The sequence below is a fragment of the Alosa alosa genome, chromosome 11 (assembly GCF_017589495.1).
Source record: "Alosa alosa isolate M-15738 ecotype Scorff River chromosome 11, AALO_Geno_1.1, whole genome shotgun sequence".
Lineage (NCBI taxonomy): Eukaryota > Metazoa > Chordata > Actinopteri > Clupeiformes > Clupeidae > Alosa > Alosa alosa.
This window is the reverse complement of record NC_063199.1, coordinates 18,859,912-18,880,019: the sequence shown is the minus strand read 5'-3', so window position 1 is coordinate 18,880,019 and position 20,108 is coordinate 18,859,912. Positions and strand designations below refer to the sequence as shown.

Below are 20,108 nucleotides of genomic sequence, written 5' to 3'. Positions count from 1 at the left end.
TACTGTGATCTTCTCCTGTGCCCTACTACACTATGCTCTCCTCCAGAGTTCTTTACCAGGCGCTATTATGCCACAAGTCCGGCACGGCTCTCCCAGATCTGACCAGAAGGGTACTCATGACTCACCTCTTCGCTCTTCCAGTAGGACAGGCCATAACCAAACTGGCATCTTACTCCAAGTTGCCCCCTTTTTATTTAGTGTTTTAAGGAGGAGTACTGTTGAACAGTTGTTTTAGGGCCTGTGTCCACCAATCGCGTGTTTTGCGCTGACAGCGCCCTCAACCTCATTTTCAGAGCGCTTCAGTCAAGTGTTTACCGTCTGCCAGCACGTCCTTTTTGGAACGTTGCTTAATGGTAACTAACTAGCTAACTGAAATGGCAGCAATCGTTCAGGCCTCAGCTCATTAAAATATGACTTCGACAGACAAAAGGAGCTTGTTAGGCATTACAACACAATAAGTCATCCCTTTACGGTCGGTTTCCACACACCTAAATTTCGCTTCGCTCTCATTGAGGTTTAAAGGAGACAAAATTCGGCCTGGTTGGGAGAGTTGGGAGAGCGAATCGCTGAGGCAGGTGAAACCAAGTTGGCGACAGTTTAACTTTATTCAAATGAGGATGATTCGAGAACCAATCAGGTCCACGAGTTACAAAAAAGTCTGACCAAGATGGCGGTATGAAATGCATTATTGTCAATGGCTTGCGCGCACAAGAGCTGGTCTGCCGCTGCGCTTTGCTCGCTGCAAGCGCCATTTTGCCGCGGTCAAAGTTCAATCATGTTGCAAATCATGTTGAACTTTGGCCGAGGCACGCTGTAAGTCATTGATATTTTGCGCTGAGCCCGGGGGCAAGCACAACAAAAATCTTTGGGACGTTACCTCAACCAAGAGCAACCTAGCGGCGAGCGCAGCGCATACCGTTGTACAATGTGATCGGCCCTTTAGGCTTTGTCATTTGCGCTTTGCGGGAAAAAAAAATCCATACCAAGGGCTTTTTTCTGCCGAAGGGTTAGTGCTGTAAACGGTGAAGCGCTGTAAAAAGTAGAAATTGGCTCCGTCGGCGCAAACAAACCCAATTGGTGGACATGGGCCCTTAAGCTGTGACATGGTGCGAAAGAGGAAGTTGACAAACAGGCAAATATCATGTCTGAGAGACTGTATGAAGGGAAGGATAGTTAAACAGCAGTAGTGGGGAACTTTAAAGAAATATGTCCATGTGCATTGAGAAAGAAAAGTGACACAGAAAAATCTCATGCCTGACTGAGGGGCTGTATGAATGGAAGGGAGAAGGGATGAGGAATAGGAGTCCAAAGAAAAAATAATGTCAGTGTGAATGTGTCTGTACAAGGTGCTGAAAGCTGCGTAGCTCTCTAGCTGGGGACTTACACTCAGGCGGTCGAACAGGTCGTCTCCTGGCTGCTTGTTCTCCATGAAGAGCTTGAGGTTTTTGAAGACCTGAAAAGAGAGAGAGAGAGAGAGAGAGAGAAAGAGAAAGAGAGAGAGAAAGAGAGAGAAAGAGAAAGAGAGAGAGAGAGAGATAATAAAATGACTATAAAAACGTAAAAAAAAGTGCAGCGCAATCAGCATTTTGCAGCTTTACCAGTCTTGCGTGTGCCGTGGTCAAAGTTCAATTAGGACGCAGCGCATTCCGTGTACAATGTGATAGGCACTTTAGCCAGTTTCTAAAAAATATATTCCATCATCATGTGACCTGGCACCATTCCCTTCAAAACCCCACAGCTTCTGAACCCAGCCTCAGACTACATCCACACTATTGTGTTTTCGTTGTTAATTAAGCGACATTGGGACACACTTACCCTGACTTTTTTTTTTTTTTTTTTTTTTTTAAACAGTCCCTCTGGTGCAAATGGTCTCCAATCCTATCTCATCTGTCCCACAAAAGGTACAGGCTCTCTCCACTGCTGGATGTGCAATAAAAATAACAAAAGGGAAAACTTCCCCAAAGTTTCCAAATGAGTTACTCAGGCACTCAACCCACAATCATGTGATCCACCAGCCCGTCTCATCTACCCCAGAAACAGGTACAGCCTCTCTCCATTACTGGATTCAGGTGTGCCAGGTGTCTGATTGTAACTACAGGCCCATCACCAACAAGCCTCCGTTGTAAATCGGCTGCACTTTTCTCCATTGCAGCAGGCCTTTAGAAAGACCTCCAACAAGCTTTTAGTTGAGCTACAGAGAGGAACAAAGAAAGAGCGTTTAAAAACATGATCACACAGCGACCACAGCAATGTGGGCAATCCGTACCTCTCCAGTTGTCTTACCTGACAGATAGAGGGATCGAGAGGAGGGAGAAAAAGAGAAAGAGAGGTGTGTGTGTGTGGGGGGGGGTGGGGTTCTCAATTATATCTGACATTTCCAAAAAGTCCTGTTTCCCTCGCTCCAGCTCCAAACAAAGTAGCTAAAATATGCATGGAACTAATTAATCGCAGCAGATGTGCTGCTTTTAAGGCCACTTCATTTGAATAACAATTTATCCTTCAGCTAACACAGAGAAAACAGAGATGGAACATTAACAGCTAGAAGAGGAGGAGGAAGAGTTGAGAAATGAGTTGTCCTGTTGTCGAAGGTGTGATTGAGAATGAGAGGGGTGGGTGGGGGGTTGCTGGAGACATTGTAATGATTTAAATTCCTTTTTCCTGTCAAACAAAAGTAGGTGGATGATTGGCACTTCTACAGACAAAGTGCAATCACACACACAAACCATGTTTTTTTTGTGTTTGTATGTTTCTAAGTATGGACAAGAGTTTGAATACATTAGTCTGTGTGTGTGTGTGTGTGTTCGTGTGCGCGCATGCATGTGTCTGAGTGCATGCACAAACTAGTCAGCAGAGGGGTTGTCTCAAGGCCATTGGTGGTCATGTGGCGAGCTTACCCACTCTACATATGTAATTCCACTGAGAAAATTACACCTTTCTTCAATTAGGTCTGACATTTTCAAGAAGCCCGGGCGACGCTTGATAAAGCCCCTCACCCCCCACTCAGCTTCGCCTGCTCAAATAATCGGCCAACTAATTACTATCAACTGATGAGTTGCTTTTTAAATGCCCCCCATTTAAATAATTAAAACCTCTGCCAAGCAAAACACCTCAACTGGCAAGAGAAAACACTCTGCCCCCCTCTCTCTTTTTCTCTCTCTCTCTGTCTCACTCTACATTCTTCTCCTGCAATAATGTAACAGAGTAAGTCATTCCTCACTCCTCCTGCAGGACTGATGCCTGCTCCTTCTCCTGTCAACCCAGCAGGGCCTGTGTGTGTGTGTGTGTGTGTGTGTGTGTGTGTGTGTGTGTGTGTGGACTAACTGTCCTGAGAGCACTGGGGGCAGGAGGCCGAGCTGGCCTTGTGAATCCTGACCTGTCCTGACGCCCTCAAGGTGTCTGTTTCCATGAGTCCAGCAGGAATCAGTGGAGTCACAGATTGACCACAAGTAATTTCTTAAAATCCCTTTGGGAGGGTGGTGGCAAGGTAGGTGACTGACAAGCTAGACTATGCTTTCCGGTGGAAATCAAAGGGTGTGTGTGTGTGTGTGTGTGTGTGTTGGAGTATTTGTGAGAGTTGGGGTGTTTGTGAATTGTGAGTGTATTGAGTGTGACTGATTCAATACAATGTGGCTTAATACACTCAATACACTGTGACTGTGTGCATATGCATTTCTCTGTGAGTGTGTGTGAGGAGGGAGAGCGAGTGAGATTTCTTTTCTGGATTGCTGCTCAGATGAGTGTGTGTGTGTGTGTCAGTGTGATAGATAGATAGATAGATAGATACTTTATTGATCCCCAGGGGAAATTCAAGGTCTCAGCAGCATACAGACAACACAAACACATTCTTTAACAGCAGAAAGAGTAATTAAAGTATACAATATAAAAACACAACTAAGCAATAAGGACAGTAGAAGATAAAGAATATGCTAAATATACTAAAATACAAATTATACTACCAAACTAGTATAATATCAAACTAACACTTCATCTAAATCATTTTCTAAAAACAGTATCCACATAGTGGTGATTAGAGGCGCTTGCAATGACTGAGGCAGGGACTGAGCCTGTGATTCTCTGTGCATAGTAAGGTGCTCTAAGGTGCTCTGTGTGAATGAGTGTCATGGTGGTAGTGCAATGGTGATAGTGGTCATGGTGATGGTGCAAATGAGTAAGTCCAACAGTGCAACAATGCACAGCTAATAATAAATCACTCCGCGATACAATGCGAAGATTTGACACAATGTTCTCATCCCAGCTCTCCACTATTTCAAGCAATGGGTTACTCCTTAGCAATGTTTTCATCCCAGCCCTCCACTATTTTAAGCAATGGGTTACTCCTTAGCAAACCATAACAAAACAGTGCTTCACCACATCTGTGGATTAAGCCACACAGTCAACTCAATGTAAGTAAGATAAACGAGGATGCTAATTGTTCTCAGCATTGCCAGCATTGTGTATAATATGATTGTCACTTGGAGGAGACTTGTAGATAACTAACGTTAGCTAACTGCTGCTAACGTGCTAGCATCGTCACGTCAGGCTGTGCACAGTAATATAACATTTATTCACCATAAATTAATAAAGTTGAGTGGTTCTGCAATGTAGACAATGTTTCCGTTTTTTTGCAGTACCATGTCCCTTACATGACATGGCCCATTGTCCTTGTGACATGCATTCAGCAAACCTAGATATGAATGTGATTTCAGCCCGACTTTCAACATTTCTTTCAAGAAGACATGTAAACCACCAAGACCCGTAACGAGGGATCTGGAATGTTGGTTACCTAGCAACCAAGATGCTGTCTATTGAAAAGGGAACTATTTTTTGATGCGTAAGAACGATGTCGAAATTAACATTTTTAAACAACTAGATGTACCGCATAGCGGTACAAAATATGACCGCCGCTCAGTCCTGTACATCCGTTCCGCGAAAATAAATCCCACTTCAATTTGTCTCCATATTTTACTCCATCCCCCACTCTTGAAACTTTTTGTGTATGCTTATTTGGCATGCCTGAGTGTGTGTGTCGCGGCTGCACAGAAAGTACCCTACTGGTGCTGAAAAGGTGAATAGATTGTAGAATAGCCAAAGAAGATGTAGAATTGTTATAAAACCTTTAAAATCTCTAAACAATCACAAGTAGGGCAGTTCATCACAGTTCATCCATTGCAACTGGATTGATGAAAGGTCACTTACACCTGTAGGCTACATTGTATTTGGGAAAAGCAAAAGGTATCAGCATAATGTTATTTATTTATTTATTTTTTATGTATTTATAAACAAAACCATCTCTGTCAGTTCCATGCCGTTTTCAACAGCTATCAAAAACAAAGGTCATTTTTGGATGGATGGATTTTTTTGTGAATGTTTCTTCTTCTACATAAGATTTTAGTCATCTTTAGTTCATGTAATACTTTATTGTCAATGCACAAATTAAGTAACAGTAGTCTGAAACGTTATTGTTAATGCACAAATTAAGTAACAGTAGCCTAGTCTGAAAACGAAATGCTGTTTTACATCTAACCAGTGGTGCAAATAACTGACATGTCCAAATGGGCCTTGATGAAATGCATTAAGCTAGACTGTTCATACACATTTTAACGGGCCAAAGTTGAAGAGCTTTTTGTCCGTTATTGTTAGTGCAAATATAGGCTGATTCATGTTCCCTTGCATTGTTTAACTGAGGTCCATGGCTAGTCTGGCTTTCATCAGACCAAGCTCAATCTTTTAAGAAATCAAAAAATAAATAGCGGGCAGATCAGGCTGGGTTCACCCAGCCTAGTCCATAGGCACCCGATATTGTTTAATTTTCCCGATTGAGATATACACGCTCTGGCTATTCTAAATGCAAAAATGCATCAGGGAGTTATGACAAAACGGTAACTAACAAACTAGATCCTAATAGAAAGTTGTTAGCTTCCTAAGCTACAGGTAGGATTATAAGGTAGGCCTATTGACAACATAAATTGTCAATAGGCTATGCTGGCGACACAAATAAAATCTCCTTTGGAAACCAATGGCTTACCTTACAGTATCAAGCGGACTTAAACTGTCATATCGTGGCGAAAAGTTGTAATAACATTCACGCAGCTCCATGAGTCAAGGAAAGCGAATGAAGTAGCCACTTCTAAATGGGACCCACTACACAGTAGCTTAAGGTGTTTTGCTAAAGCAGCCATAATGAAATGAAGGTGTCATTGTTTGGATACTTCACACACACGCAGCTTTTAATTTCACAGACTACAACTACCAAGCTGTAATCAAAGCACATCGATTCCCCTCTCACACCCTGCACGCACTTAAAACAAAATAAACAGGCGTCTCAGTCTCACGCGTATATAGGCAAAACTGTATCAGACCGGTTAATAACGTTGGTAAATCTTCCATTGCACAGAATGATTTTTAGTAGCCGCGTGCAATAAATGACAGTCGAAAGATACAAACAGTGCTGCTATACATTTTGCTTGGTATAACCGCATTTATAGTTTTCTACAAATGCAATAAATCAAATGCCTCCATCACTCAACCAACGCTTAACGGTAACATTACCTAGGTCCTTATTGATATTACAAGATTAACGTATCTGCAGTAAAAACCAAGCATGTCCGATAAACATCCTCAGATTTATTTAGGCTTCAAGAAGAAATGGGAATTACACTTCATGTGAACATCGTCCCTATCCTTATTAGATGTTTGCTGCGGTAAATTACAGTCCTTGTATGAAGCGTCCATTGTTTTTTTTCCAACCCACTTTTAACTTCCAACAAAATTACGTCTCACTGCAACGATCGCCATCTAGTGGACAAGCGATAAACGACCAATACTGAAAATGCAGCCATGATGATGATGATGAATATTTATTTTGGCTTTCTTTTAATCCTACTGATTTTCATTTTTTACCGGGGCAAATCACAAATGAGTGATTATGAGCCAGGTTGATGTGGGCCCTTGAGACCAACATACCATAAAAGATTCACAGAGAACTGTGTCTGCCCTACCCTCCTTTCGGGGGGTCCAGTCCAGCGGGGGGGCTGCAGATGAAAACGAAAAATGACGGTTCCATGCTATCCATGTGGGGGTACATGCCCACCAAGTTTTGTCTACCCGGTCTTTCAGTGTCCCGGGAATCCTTGTTGGTGTCGTCACTAAATGTACACATAAATTATTTTATTGTAAGGCCCCCCATGAACGAAAGTACACAAAACTTGGCATGCATTCAGAGGGTGTCATAATGATCCTACACTTTTAATTTCGTGCAGTTTTGACCTTGTCAGCCAGAGATATTGAGATGAAAACACCTTTTTTTTGTGCTTTTTAATTTTTAACTAGGTGGCTATACATGAAATAAGTGGTAATGGGATGGGTTGACATGCCCCTTAAGACCAACATACAAAAAAAGGTGGACCCCCTAGGCCCTCACGGTTCTCGAGATATTCACAGAAAACTGTCTCCGGCCACCTACAGGCCAGTTGGTGTATAGTAATATAAATTAATTTATTGTGTGGCCCCCATGAACAAAATTCCACGAAACTTGGCGTGCATTCAGAAGGTGTCAAAATGATCCTACACTTCCAATTTCGTGCAGTTTTGACTATGTTAGGTCACAGATACCTACAATTACAACACCTCATTTTTACTTTTTTTGTTTAACTAGGTGGCGCTATACATGAAATTAGTGGTTATGGAATGGGTTGACATGGCCCTTGAGATCAACATACAAAAAAAAGGTGGTCCTCCTAAACCTTACGGTTCTCGAGATATTCACAGAAAACTGTGTCTGCCCTACCCTCCTTTTCGGGGTGCAGTCCAGCGTGGGGGGGGCTACAGATCAAAACGAAAAACGATGGTTCCATGCTATCCATATGGGGTTACATGCCCACCAAGTTTTGTCTACCCGGTCTTTCAGTGTCCCGGAATCATTGGCGGAAATTTGGACATCGCGAAAAAAGAAAAAAAAAAAAAAAAAAAAAAATCTGACTAAACCTATATGACCGCCGCTTAGCTGCGCGGCGGTCATAATAATGGGGTGTTTTCAGATTATTTAGTTTGTTGTAGAATTGTTGTATAAAAGCAATTTAGCACTTTCGTGATCGTGGGATTGGTCATGGATATTCCCACGGCTGTTGTTGCCTATGCCACTTTCGGCCTCCGCCCCGTGGCTCTGACGAACAACACCGATGGGAATATCCATGACCAACCCCATCACTCACTGCTATATTGCTTAAATATAGCACGCAAACAGTGAGGCATAAAGACAGTGGTAAAAGGGGTAAAAGTGGCTAGTGGACAGACAGTATCCAAACATGGAGGGGGTGAAGAGGCAGACAGACTATGCAGAGAAGTCTATCTCTCCTCTTTCCTTAAGTGAGGCATTGAACAGATCAATGGCCCTCCTCAGGAAGTACAGCCTGCTCTGCCCTTTCTTGTAGAGTGCATCAGTGTTGGCTGACCAGTCCAGTTTATTGTCCAGGTGGAGACCCAGATACTTGTAGGTGCTAACCACCTCCACATTGACCCCATCAATGTGGACTGGTAGCAGAGTGGGTGTGTGTGTGTGTGTGTGTGTGTGTGTGTGTGTGAGACAGATGAAGTGCTGGGCCTCACCCGTTTGCTAACCGGGACCTTGTTGTAGTAGCGGATGCTGTCTTTACCCAGGAAGTCAAACTCCACCACGCAGCTCTCTCCAGCCAGTGTGTCGTGGAGGGTGATGTGCTCCACACGCAGCGAGCAGCAGCCCACGGTGTCGGCCGACTCGCCCTCCTCCTTCTCATTACCCGCTCTCAGAGCCAGCTGCAGGAAGGACACACACACACACACACGGCCGTGACATACACAGAATCATATTGTATATTCTTAAAGTGAGGGTTTTTTTTTGGTATGCTTGGTGTAACCGCTTCACAGCTGTTATACAGCTCTTGGCTTCCACTAGAATTAATGTCAAACCTGTTCATACAGTGTTTCCCCTAGAAATTTTTCCAGCAGCGGTGCTGTTGATCATAGGAAGCCCCCCCACCCCCCACCCCCCAAAAAGAAAACATTGAAAAAAATACTCCTTAAATGGTGACTTCTGGTGGATTTTGTGAAAGAAATGGACAGATTGAGTTACAAATTATGACATAACTATCAACACAAGCATTTACAAAGCATGATTATTGCAGTACTTGAATTACAGGATTATTCATGTTTTTCTTTCACCTTTTTCATTTACATTATTAGTAATTAGCCACTGTACAACTGTACACTGTAGGCCACTGTACAAACTATTACTATTTAGAATATACAGCGCTGTGCATAAGTTCAGACATTTATTTATATAATAACATTTATTTATTTACGATACATGATACATTAAAAAATAATTTATGTCCTATTATTTTTTTTAATTAAGGCATTAAGACAAAAGGCAAAACATGTTTTTTTATTCCTTCCTTTAGTCAATTTCAGCATGGGTGTCTTAACTTTGGCACAGCACTGTATAAACTATATAGACTTCTCTTTCATGTCATTACACTGTATTGGTGCTGTGCAAGTCGAATTGAGTGCCTGTCACTTCAATGTCATGACGCCCGAGAGTCTTGCTTGATTTACTTAGTAGCGTTGTTGTGCATGGTGCATAAGAATATGTGGATGAAATTAATTATGTTTTCCATGTCATTTGGTAAAATAAATGCTCAAAAACTCGAGGAAATTCTATCTTGGATTATAGGAGATAAGTGTCTTGTATCATTTCTATAATTTTGGTGAGCTCTACAGGAATTACAAACTATCTCCAGATGTAAATGGTTCATGATCCTATTACTGAAATTCAATTAAACCCACCAATAGGCTAGCTAGACCTTAGTTTCACAGCCTAGGTATGTTAGCAACACAGGGCTTGAAAGCATTGCCTGTATCACAAACAAAATTGAAACAATGCGTGGAGTTTATCTGGGAATAGGCTACTTGGGCAATCTCGCTGGCGTGTTTAATTTGGTTCCTTGGTTAACATAATGTAGGCTAATAAACTTAAACAAACACAAACAAGCGTGATCTCCTGTGGAATCCCTGACTGCGCCTTCAACGTTAGCCTACTATTATTTGTTGACATCAAACCTGAACGAACGGCAGCAGTTGACTTGCGTGTTTTTTTTTTTTAATTAGGCAACTTTTTTCGCAGTGGCGCTTGAATTCCAGGAGCGGCGCTGCGCCGCTGATGAATACATTGTAGGGGAAACACCGTCATATCATGCCAGCTGTAGGGCAAACACATAAACATGTGTGGACATACACACAGAATCATATTGTAAGGAAACATACATGAACGCACACACACACACACACACACACAGGTAAGATTCTGAAAGTGAGGTTTTTGCATGCTTGGTATTACTCAAGCTTTTCCAGCACTTTACAGCGGTGGCAAATTACATATTATACGAAAATACGAACTCAAAATGATTTTTACTTTTTTATCATTTAGAGATGGTTTTAATAGACAAAATTGTGATTCTTAATAGCAGGAAATGAAAACTTAAAAATGTGTCACCTGTCTGGAAGTAGACTTAGCTTGCTATCTAACTGGCTGAGTCAATATACCAAAAAAAACATTAAATAAATGAATGAAATAAAATAAGAAAATAATTACTCAAAAAAGAACTATTCTTGATATGATAAGTTTTGCTATGCAGTTTCGGTTGAAATAATAGCCCAACGGCACATGAACGGTTAGACCGTTCTCGTCATGAAATTACAATTCCACTGGAGCTCCAAGCGGTTGTGTACACGCAGCATTACAACACTGTTTACAGCTCTTCGAGTCACGGTAAAATGTCATTTTTGGTACATAGCTAATTTAGCTACACCTATGGTATGGGTGGTTGCATTTCTTTAGGAGTCCGCTGTCTTGGTTTGTATAGAAATGGATATTAAGTGACACATACACGCAAGACGGTGGAAATAAGGGACCGACGGTAATAGGGGGAGTTCCGATAACTTTGTAGCCTAACTTGTGCAACTTTGTACACATTTGTTACTTAGGCCTACTTTGCTAAAAATATATATAATATTTCTGATTACAGCATAGCTTTCTCCCCACCCATTAGGCTAATAGTAATGGTTAAAAAAAAATAATGATAATAAAAAAAACACACACATGCTTGATCAAGGGCCCGGCCCGAGGATAGTGGGCTCGTGGCCCGTGGGCTCGGGCAGAGAATCTAAACTCTAATCTGCTGCTACTACCCCAGACCAGTCAGATCCTTTCATACAGCTCCCCGTCTGACCAAATCATGTTACATGCTTCACGCTTTTACATTGACACAAAGGAAATATCTGCTATTTCTGCAGGAGGTCTTAGTTGGTATCGATGGCTGCTTTTACATTCATACTTCTCATCTCTTCTGCAATACCACTACTGAAGAGCATCTTAGAAGAGTGATCTACAAAGCCTTTCTTACAATATATTCTTTAACCTGAAATACGTGGAGGTTAAAAACGGGGGTTTTGACCCTATCAATGTACCGAGACTGCTCGACTTGAAGCGGATACTTTTTATTTTGGCCATGATACAGCTCAGCTGGATGCCTGCTCTGTTCTGACTGGGCAGATCATAAAACGCTCCTAGATAGACTCTAAGACTTGGCAGGACATTCTGGAGTAGTTCTTCACAGGTTTCGGGTCAGACACAGGTTCTGTGGCCTATGATTATAAATTTGATTGAGCTAACATTGCTTCCACTCAAGCCAACTCTGGGACTGAGTCCAAAAGCCAGACTAAATACTGTGTGTTTGAGCAGATTAAGATCTTACCTTAAGAAGCCATATTAAAGCATTAACTAAATGACTAAAAGACAACTAGCATACAAATGACCTGAAGGCTTTGGGTGAAAAATACAATGTCCAATTTAGTTAGCATCTTAGATCATAAAGGTATGGTCACCTCTCATACGATTGCATTTATTTCAGTGTTTTGAGATTGTAGATCTGGCAGAAATACATTTAAATATTTTGACTTACAAAGATTTGGCATGCTGAACACGTTTGCAATTACCAATCTTGAGTGATAAACAATTATGCTGTTTTGGCCTTTCCAAGAGCGCTTTACCATGTTTTATGGAGTTTTAGGCTGCTGATCATGAAAATCACCACCAACATTTTTTTTGTGTTCAACTTGATATTGTCCCTCATAATGATAAAACGTTTTGCTTCTTGAACAAAACTTTATGTCTGTTGTCCAGTGCTATCTATCTAATTCTTTATTAGTTAGGCTACCAATAGCTTGGATGAAAAGATATTCAGCCAAACATTAATGTTAGAACACACCAAATTTGTAGCCAAATTACAAATGTCTGTAGGCCTATCACAAGCCTAATGATAAGTTGTTGTTTTTTTTAAATAATAACTTAAACAACATGCTTTCTCTTTTGGCAATGGAAAGTCAAGTAGGACAAAATAGGCTAGCCTACAATGCAAAATGTGAAAGAGAACCCAGGGCAATTTGTGTTCCCAATGCACAGATAATGCAAACCGTGCCACGGACTTCAAAGCGAACCGTGCCGAGACTACCTCCCCTGGTGGTCTCAGTTCGATTCGCATTATATGGGGTCTGAGTTCGGTTGGCGTGTTCACATATGCACAAAAAATGCTGAGTCATCGATCTGAGTTTGTTTAGAAGCCTGAAAGGGACCAAGTGTGAAAACACCCTAAAAAATGTCTCTGGTAGGAGGGCCACACGGTGCCAGACTCTCACTATCTGTGCTGAGGATGCTCTTGGCTGCTGAAAAGGTCACTTCATCAAGACACAATCTACTGAGCCGGCCAAGTCTCTCGAAAGCTCTAAAGCATGCAGAGGTGCCCTGGGGTTTCGACTTCGACTCAGGGGCCATCCATCTCTCCAGGGGCAAGAAAGAAGAGAGAGACTCAAAGAGATAGATAGATAGATAGATAGATAGAGAGAGAGAAAGAGAACAAGATAAATGTTTGTGTGAGAGAAAGAAAGTGAAATGGATAGAAAGAGAGGAAGAGAGAGGCACAGAAAGACAAAGGAAGGAAGGATAGAGCGAGGGATGGACATAATGAGAGAAAATTAGGGAAAAACCGAGAGTGAGTAATCAAGCAACTAAGCAAGAAAGTGAGAGAGAGAAAGAGAGCTAACACCCGGTTCTATGTCACCTTGTCGATGAAGTAGAGGGCCACGGCTCTCTGGCGAGTGACCATCTGTTTGGACTTGAGATCCTCCAGGTACTGAGACCGGATCTGGCCCACACGGCTCTTCAGCTGACGAGCCACCTCATACTTCTCCCAGTCCTTCTCACCCTGAAGGACACAGCACAACCTCATCAACACAAACACACACACACACACAAATGTGCACACAAACATGCATATAAACACAAGTAACACACATATAAACTAACACAATCAATGACAGTCAGACACACACACAAGTTTTTAACAGCAGACACCTACAAACTAGTTCTTTACCCCAGTCCTATTGACACACACACACACACACACACACACACACAAACACACACAGGAGAAAGCCCCATTTGAAAGCCGGGTTAGATAAGGTGGAGACAGAGTGCTGTGTAAAAGGTGGGCGTGTGAGATAAACGAGCGGAGCGAGAGACTGGCAGCAGGAGACGTGCGAGCAGTTGGGCTCGCGGTGGCCCATGCGCTTGAGTGATGGGCGCCCTCTTGACAGCGCCACTTCCTGATTGGATTAGGGGGCCGAGGAGGTGGGGACAGGAGAAAGACAAATGAGGTCAAAGCACCCACACACCGTTGATGATCCACAAGATGAAGTAGGACCTCTCTCTCCTGTCCCTCCCTCTTTCTTACTCCTCGCTCTCTCCCTCACGCTCTCCCTGCCGCCTGACTCCCGCTCAGCCTCTCTTGCTACACTCCACCCTTATTCTGCTTGATTAAACACAGGAAACGCTCTGAAGTTAAATGTAATCAGCTTTAGAGAGAGAGAGAGAGAGAGAGAGAGAGAGAGAGAGACAGAGAGAGACAGAGAGAGGGGGGGGGCTGAAGGGCAATGGAGTGGAGGAGTCAAAAAGACACGGAAAGAGGGTAGGGAAGAAGGAAGAAGGAAAAAAAAAAAAAAAAAAAAAACACCAAATGAACACTTTTCTGGGGCAGTGAGTTACTTAGGCGCGCAAACTTACTCGAGTCTTGTCAATAGCTAGCTACCATCAAATGCATTCTTGCCATCAAAGTGGCTTGGATTTAATCTGAGGGCTTTCTAAAGTCTTGCAAAGATAAAGCCAAGCTCCTCAAAGCTCCTGATCTGTTATGGCCAGTGGTGCATGGGAAGCAGCTAGCCAGAGAGGAGGGATGAAGCGCCTTAGGGAAGGCAGCGGAACAGAGCAATGCTGCACAGCAACTTGTGCTAAAGTGGTAGGTAGGCCTACTCAACATAAGCAAATAATGTGTTTCACTCGAGCACAAACACTATGAAATCTCGCACAGAGAGGCAGCAAACACAAAAATGAAAAAAAAATAAAATAAATAAATTACCTAAACACAATGACCTGAAGTTTGCCGGCCTTTCTACATTTCCAACATTCAATCCAACACATCTCATAGCAATTAACTTCACACAAAGCTTCACACTGGCTAACAGGAGTGCCTGCCTGCCTGCCTGCCTGCCTGCCTGCCTGCCTGCCTGCCTGTCTGTCTGCCAGCGTCCCACTGTCTGCCTGCCTCACTATCTACTGCCTGCCCGTCTGCCTGCTTGTGTGCCTGTCTACCGACTCATCTGCCTGCCTGTCTGTCTGTCCAGTGTTTCCCATACATTGACTTATTTATGGCGGCCCACCACAATATCAACATTGACCACCACACAATGATTTTCCAGGTTGTACTAAATTGTGCTTAAATCTGGTAAGAATCATAACCACGCTGTGCTAATTTGCTAAAAACTGCTGCATTCAAGTTAATTCTGCAAACCAACCACCACAAATGGAATTCAATTCTCTGGGAAACACTGCTGTCTGTCTTCCAGCGTCTCCACTGCCTGCCCGTCTGCCTGCTTGTATGTCTGTCTTAGGGGTGGGCGATATATATCGTCTGCGATAATATTGTGATTGTTGTTTTAACGATGTGCAAATTTACATTATCGAGTATTTAAATTACTTATGGGGGAAAAAACACTCGAAAACACGCATTGAAACCCCATAAATTCACTAAATCCAGGAGGTGTCGCCTATGCGAGAGAAGCCCCTGGCTGCAGCAGAGCAAGTGTCACATGATCACTAGTGGGTCCACATTGTCACATGCACGCCTAATGTTTATTTTGTACAGCAAGAGTAGCACTTGGGATTTTGTGCGGCTACTTCTGTTCAAGTAGCATTGATGAATCACATTTTTTCCTACATGGTATTATATGGAGAGAAAACATTAGCCTTTGAGTATTTTAATAGTCAGTTGTAAACAAAGAACTCTTCTCATGTAGGCCTAACCCTTTTGTAAATGGACTGAAGTTTGCTCTAATATCGATTATGCTAACCGTTAGCATCTCTATGGGATTTCTCATATACATTAGCCATAAGCTAACGCATTAGTTTCTATTCTGTAACTTGGAATGTTAGCCTACATGATTTCTCTTAAACAAAACCTCGAAGGATATGACTGAGATGTACTCTGTTGGTCTGCTTAGTTTTACAGTGAATCCTAAGTAAAGGTTTTTGAAGGGAACTTCAGCTTCAGACTTTCTCTTGGGAAACTGTTAGGCTATTCATCTTCTCTAAGGCCATCCTTAAAAATATTTTTGTTTGCAGTAACAGCCAAAAAAAATTAAAAATGGGTCGGTAGGTAGGTCAATATTTTTTTTTTCAAGATTCAAAGTAAAAAAAAAAGTACAATTTTGGTCATGGTGATTACGTAGGAATGAATTTACACAAATGTGCATATCGCGGATCGTAACTGACTGGGTCTTCAACCCGCGCCTTCAGGGCGCAATTCATTGCAAACCTCATTCTGATGCAGGTTATATAGACCAGCCTTTCTCAAACTTCTTTGACCTGAGGCCCGGTCATGGCAGACTTTTGGGTCATAGGGCTCATCTACATGTACCCAGAAAGAAGGCTACAATAGCTCTTGGCCACGTTATATTGAAATTTGACTATACAATACTCAATGCTATACAGTGTATTATACAGTCTCTGCTCTGTTTCTAAGGAAGTTCCAAAACAACGCCGTTCTATTAAGTTTCGTAAATAAATAAATAGCCTTCCAACAGGTTGAAGCGGAGCTTTGATACCAACGCTATCGATTAGTTTCAGTTTCTCACAAGAGACGCCATTGAATGAATGCTCATACCACCACTTAATTGTAGGGCTCCATGTTTAATGACATCGATAGCAGAAACGCTTTGTTTTCTTTTTTTCGTCGATCCGCGGTTTCTTGATCAACTGCGCAGCAAATTATCAGATGAAGCACCGGGCCTATTTTCACTCCACGACTCCGCTGACCAGCAGTCTCCATGTTATGGACCCATATTTTGAGAAATGCTGAATAGACCACAACCAATTTCAATACTCCGACACGGTCACCGTTAAACTAAGGGGAGAAGGGATGAGAAAAGATCTGGCCACAGTTCTTCCAGAACTTCGTCGTGCCAAAAAAAGCGCTTATCAGTTTGTGTGAATGAAACGGGGTAGGCCATAGTGTGGCATGCGAAAACCAATGGTGTAGAGATGACGCCACAGGTTTTTTTTTTTTAAGTGAGCCACGTTTGCATGTAGGCAATTTGTATTCACAATACTTGGGCCTACTAAAAGAAATATTATTTTATTGCATTTGTATTGGTTGTTTAGAGTAAAAAAAACAAATCGGTCGGTATTAACGCAAGTTTACAACCGGCAAGTCGGTCGGACTAAAAGGGGAAAAAAATAAATATTTGGGTCGGTTCTAAATTGACAGGGTCGGTCGGGTTACGGCAAACGAAAATATTTTTAAGGATGGCCTAATGTAGCTGGCTAGACCATGTCATTGCCACACACACAAGTGGGGGCAGAATTGGAAATGTGTCAGAGTGACAATGCATTGGTTGATTTGGTTAAAAAGTCACAGGTTAGGTTATTTGTTATTATTGTATTGATGCTATTCATAAATAATGAGCTGTAAAGTAACTCAGACTTTTACACATTTCTTTTAAAGGATATCGACTAATTATCGTTATCGTCAAAATCACAAAAAAATAGAGATATTATTTTTTGTCCATATCGCCCACCCCTAGTCTGTCTACACACCCATCTGCCTGTCTGTTTGTTCTCTCTGTTAACTCACCTTCAGCTTGGAGTTAGCGTTGAGCATGATGTATTTGACCGATCCCTGGACATTCTCAGTCCAGCTGACCAGCCAGGTCACCGTGTTGTCATGGCGAACCTCCTTCCACCGATGGCCTGCGGGTGGTTCTGGGATACGGGAGTCCCTGTGGAGACAGCTGGAAGTAAGCTGGTAGTGTAGTGCAAGGTGCAAATCAACACCACAATCATGAAACCCAGGGAGCACATTTACTGATGGAAAGGTATATTGTACAGCAAGTCACTTTGACGAGACTCTTACTGAAGAACTAATGTAAATGTAACCTAGGGTCTTTTTTGATGCAATCATAGTAGTGCCCCTAAAACTCCCATTTAAAAGGCCATTAGACCCGAACGAAAATACAATCTTAAAAGTGGCGCTTACGTCGTTATTATGCTTTTAAATGAAAGTTTGACTCGGGTACATTCACAAAAAGACCCTAGGACAGATATGCTTTAACCCTAACCTTACTATGCTGAAATACTAACTAATCATTTGAACCCATTCGGACATCTGCTCTGTGCCGTATCCCAAAGCTAAACATCTTTCTAACTCAAACCCAACCCCAACTTGTAAAATCTCATTCCATCGAACTACAGATCCGCTACCCGATCTAGAAAAATTATAGTTCGGTTATAGCCGATAGAGGGCTGCAAAGTGAATGCAGAAGCGTCGTTCACCCTGTTGAACCACTGAAGCAAGTTTGGAAACATTATTTTAAGGTACAAAAAACTCTTTGGTGTTGCTTTAAAAACATAGGACCATAATAATGCTTGTGTTTGTTTTGTCTCTGACTTGCTGCAGTTGATGATGACATCCTCCGGCTGGATCCTCTTCTTGAGCATGCCCATCTTGGGGTGCTCGCCGCGGCCACGGAACAGACCTGGCGGCTCAATCTTGAAGTTGCCGATGCGTTCCTTATGGTGGTCCAGCAAGCAGAAACCAAACTCGTCCACAATCTTCTGATTGGCGTCCTTGATCACCTAGCATGGGCGCAAATGTGGCACAACACAAGTATTCTGCTGATTTCTACAGTCCAATACTCAAAGAAATATACAGAGCCCAAAACATGAACGTGTATTTTGCAAATGCGTGTTGTGTAGACTCTTTTTTTTTTTAATTATCAAACTTGTTCAAACATTCAATTTAAAGCATATCAGATCTCTTTTGTTCATAAATAAAAAAAACACAATCAATTTCTTACTGAGACAATTTTCTTCTGAGATGCTCTAGTCTAATTCACTGTCATTGTGTTGTATTTTGATGGGTAATTATGCTGGCAATGACAACACCGCTGTCTCTGCCTGAAGACAGTCTGCTACAGCTGGAACTATGTCTGTACATTAGCAGGGCTAATTCAATCCTGTTTGGAACTGCTAATGCACTTTGTTCTGTCTGAATGGTCAATCAAATTCACACACACACACCTGTTTTTCCTCTTTGGTCATGTTCTTCCGAGCTTCCACCTTACTCTTGTGCATTGCATGGAGCTCTCCAAAGTCACACTTGTTGAGATCAGCAATCAGTGTCCTCTCCTCCAAGTTCATTTCCTGATCTCACACACACACACACACACACACACACATTATAGATGAAAACTATGTCGATTCAAAGGACCCAACTAAAAACTCTTACTCAAAAGACTTTTACAAATACTTTGGAGGTCTTGACAGCCTTAATTTTCTGTGGTTGCCAGGAAACATGGATGGGCAGCTAGCTGGGCAGCTGCCATTACCTAGCATGTAGAAATAAAAAATGGCAGCCTACTGTGTGATTGGGGCATTCAGAAATAAAAAACCTTCCAACAGAGCAATTACAGCCTGGTGAGAGGACTACCGGTCGGCCACCCTGGGAGACAGGACTCAAATAGGCCTTTCTGTGCCCTTATTCTGGAAAAAAACGTCTGCTGTTTGAACACTATTTCTGACCTTGTGTATTGGCTATGGCTGGGCAACTGGGGCTCCAGGCGCCCAAAGTTCAGGTGGAGCTCCAGGCGCCCACTGCTCTTTACACAGAAATCAGCCACAAAATAGTAGGCTTTCCTCCTAACCCTTCCCATAATATGTCAACAGCAAAACTACACGCTTTATGCAGATGCCTAAAGTAGTTCCCAATGAGGGTGTAGCACCCACCTGGGTGATGCGTGGCAGCCATTTTGTGCCAAGACACTCATTACACTACACACTAGCTTCAGGAGGAGAGTGAATGAATCAATCTGTCAATTACACAGGGGTGGGGGGGATTAGGTGTTAATGGCACCACTCACTCCTCACAGATAATTTCCTTGTTTGAGCTGCAGCTCATCACATCCTCACACCTTGATACAGATAGACGGGAGGCTTCACCTGTGAGAGGGAGTGACCATTCCAGTCTGTGCCAGTTCTATCTACAGAGATGTGTCTCTCTCTCTCTCTGTAGTGATGGCAGTAGCGTCGTCGTCGTCTCCGTGTGAGTGACTGACGGGGCAGCCGGTGGGCGGGGACTGAGGCAGCGAGGCAAGGCGAGGCTGCCTTGTTATAATAAAGCAGTTTAATTGGATTTGTTCGCATGCGGGGAGCGAGTTGTCTGGATTAGCATATCAATGCCTTTACACAAATCGTATTTTCAAGAGCATTGAGCATTAACCAGCACGAAATTAATTCTGCATGATATGCCTCTGGGCTTGGTAGGGTGCGCAGTGGGTGAGAGAGGGAGCACCCCCACTCCACCCCTTCTACTCCTCCCTTCAGAAAAATGTACCCCCAAATATATCTCTCCCCTAGCAAATCCTCAGTCATCTCACTCTGCAGTTTAAGAAGGCAGATTACCATACTACAG

General features: G+C 42.6%; 1 protein-coding gene across 1 annotated transcript in view; it reads right to left on the bottom strand.

Moving 5' to 3' along the window:
* The window catches only part of LOC125303160 (DNA topoisomerase 1-like), a 31,099-nt gene that overhangs the window by 5,527 nt on the left and 5,464 nt on the right, over positions 1 to 20,108 (bottom strand). Inside the window, exons 3-8 of the mRNA XM_048256708.1 lie at positions 18,719 to 18,841; positions 18,087 to 18,274; positions 17,274 to 17,418; positions 13,149 to 13,292; positions 8,605 to 8,790; positions 1,385 to 1,453 (exon numbers count right to left, since the gene is read on the bottom strand). Coding sequence (XP_048112665.1) covers positions 1,385 to 1,453; positions 8,605 to 8,790; positions 13,149 to 13,292; positions 17,274 to 17,418; positions 18,087 to 18,274; positions 18,719 to 18,841 — 855 coding nt within the window. The remainder of the gene's footprint in view (positions 1 to 1,384; positions 1,454 to 8,604; positions 8,791 to 13,148; positions 13,293 to 17,273; positions 17,419 to 18,086; positions 18,275 to 18,718; positions 18,842 to 20,108) is intronic.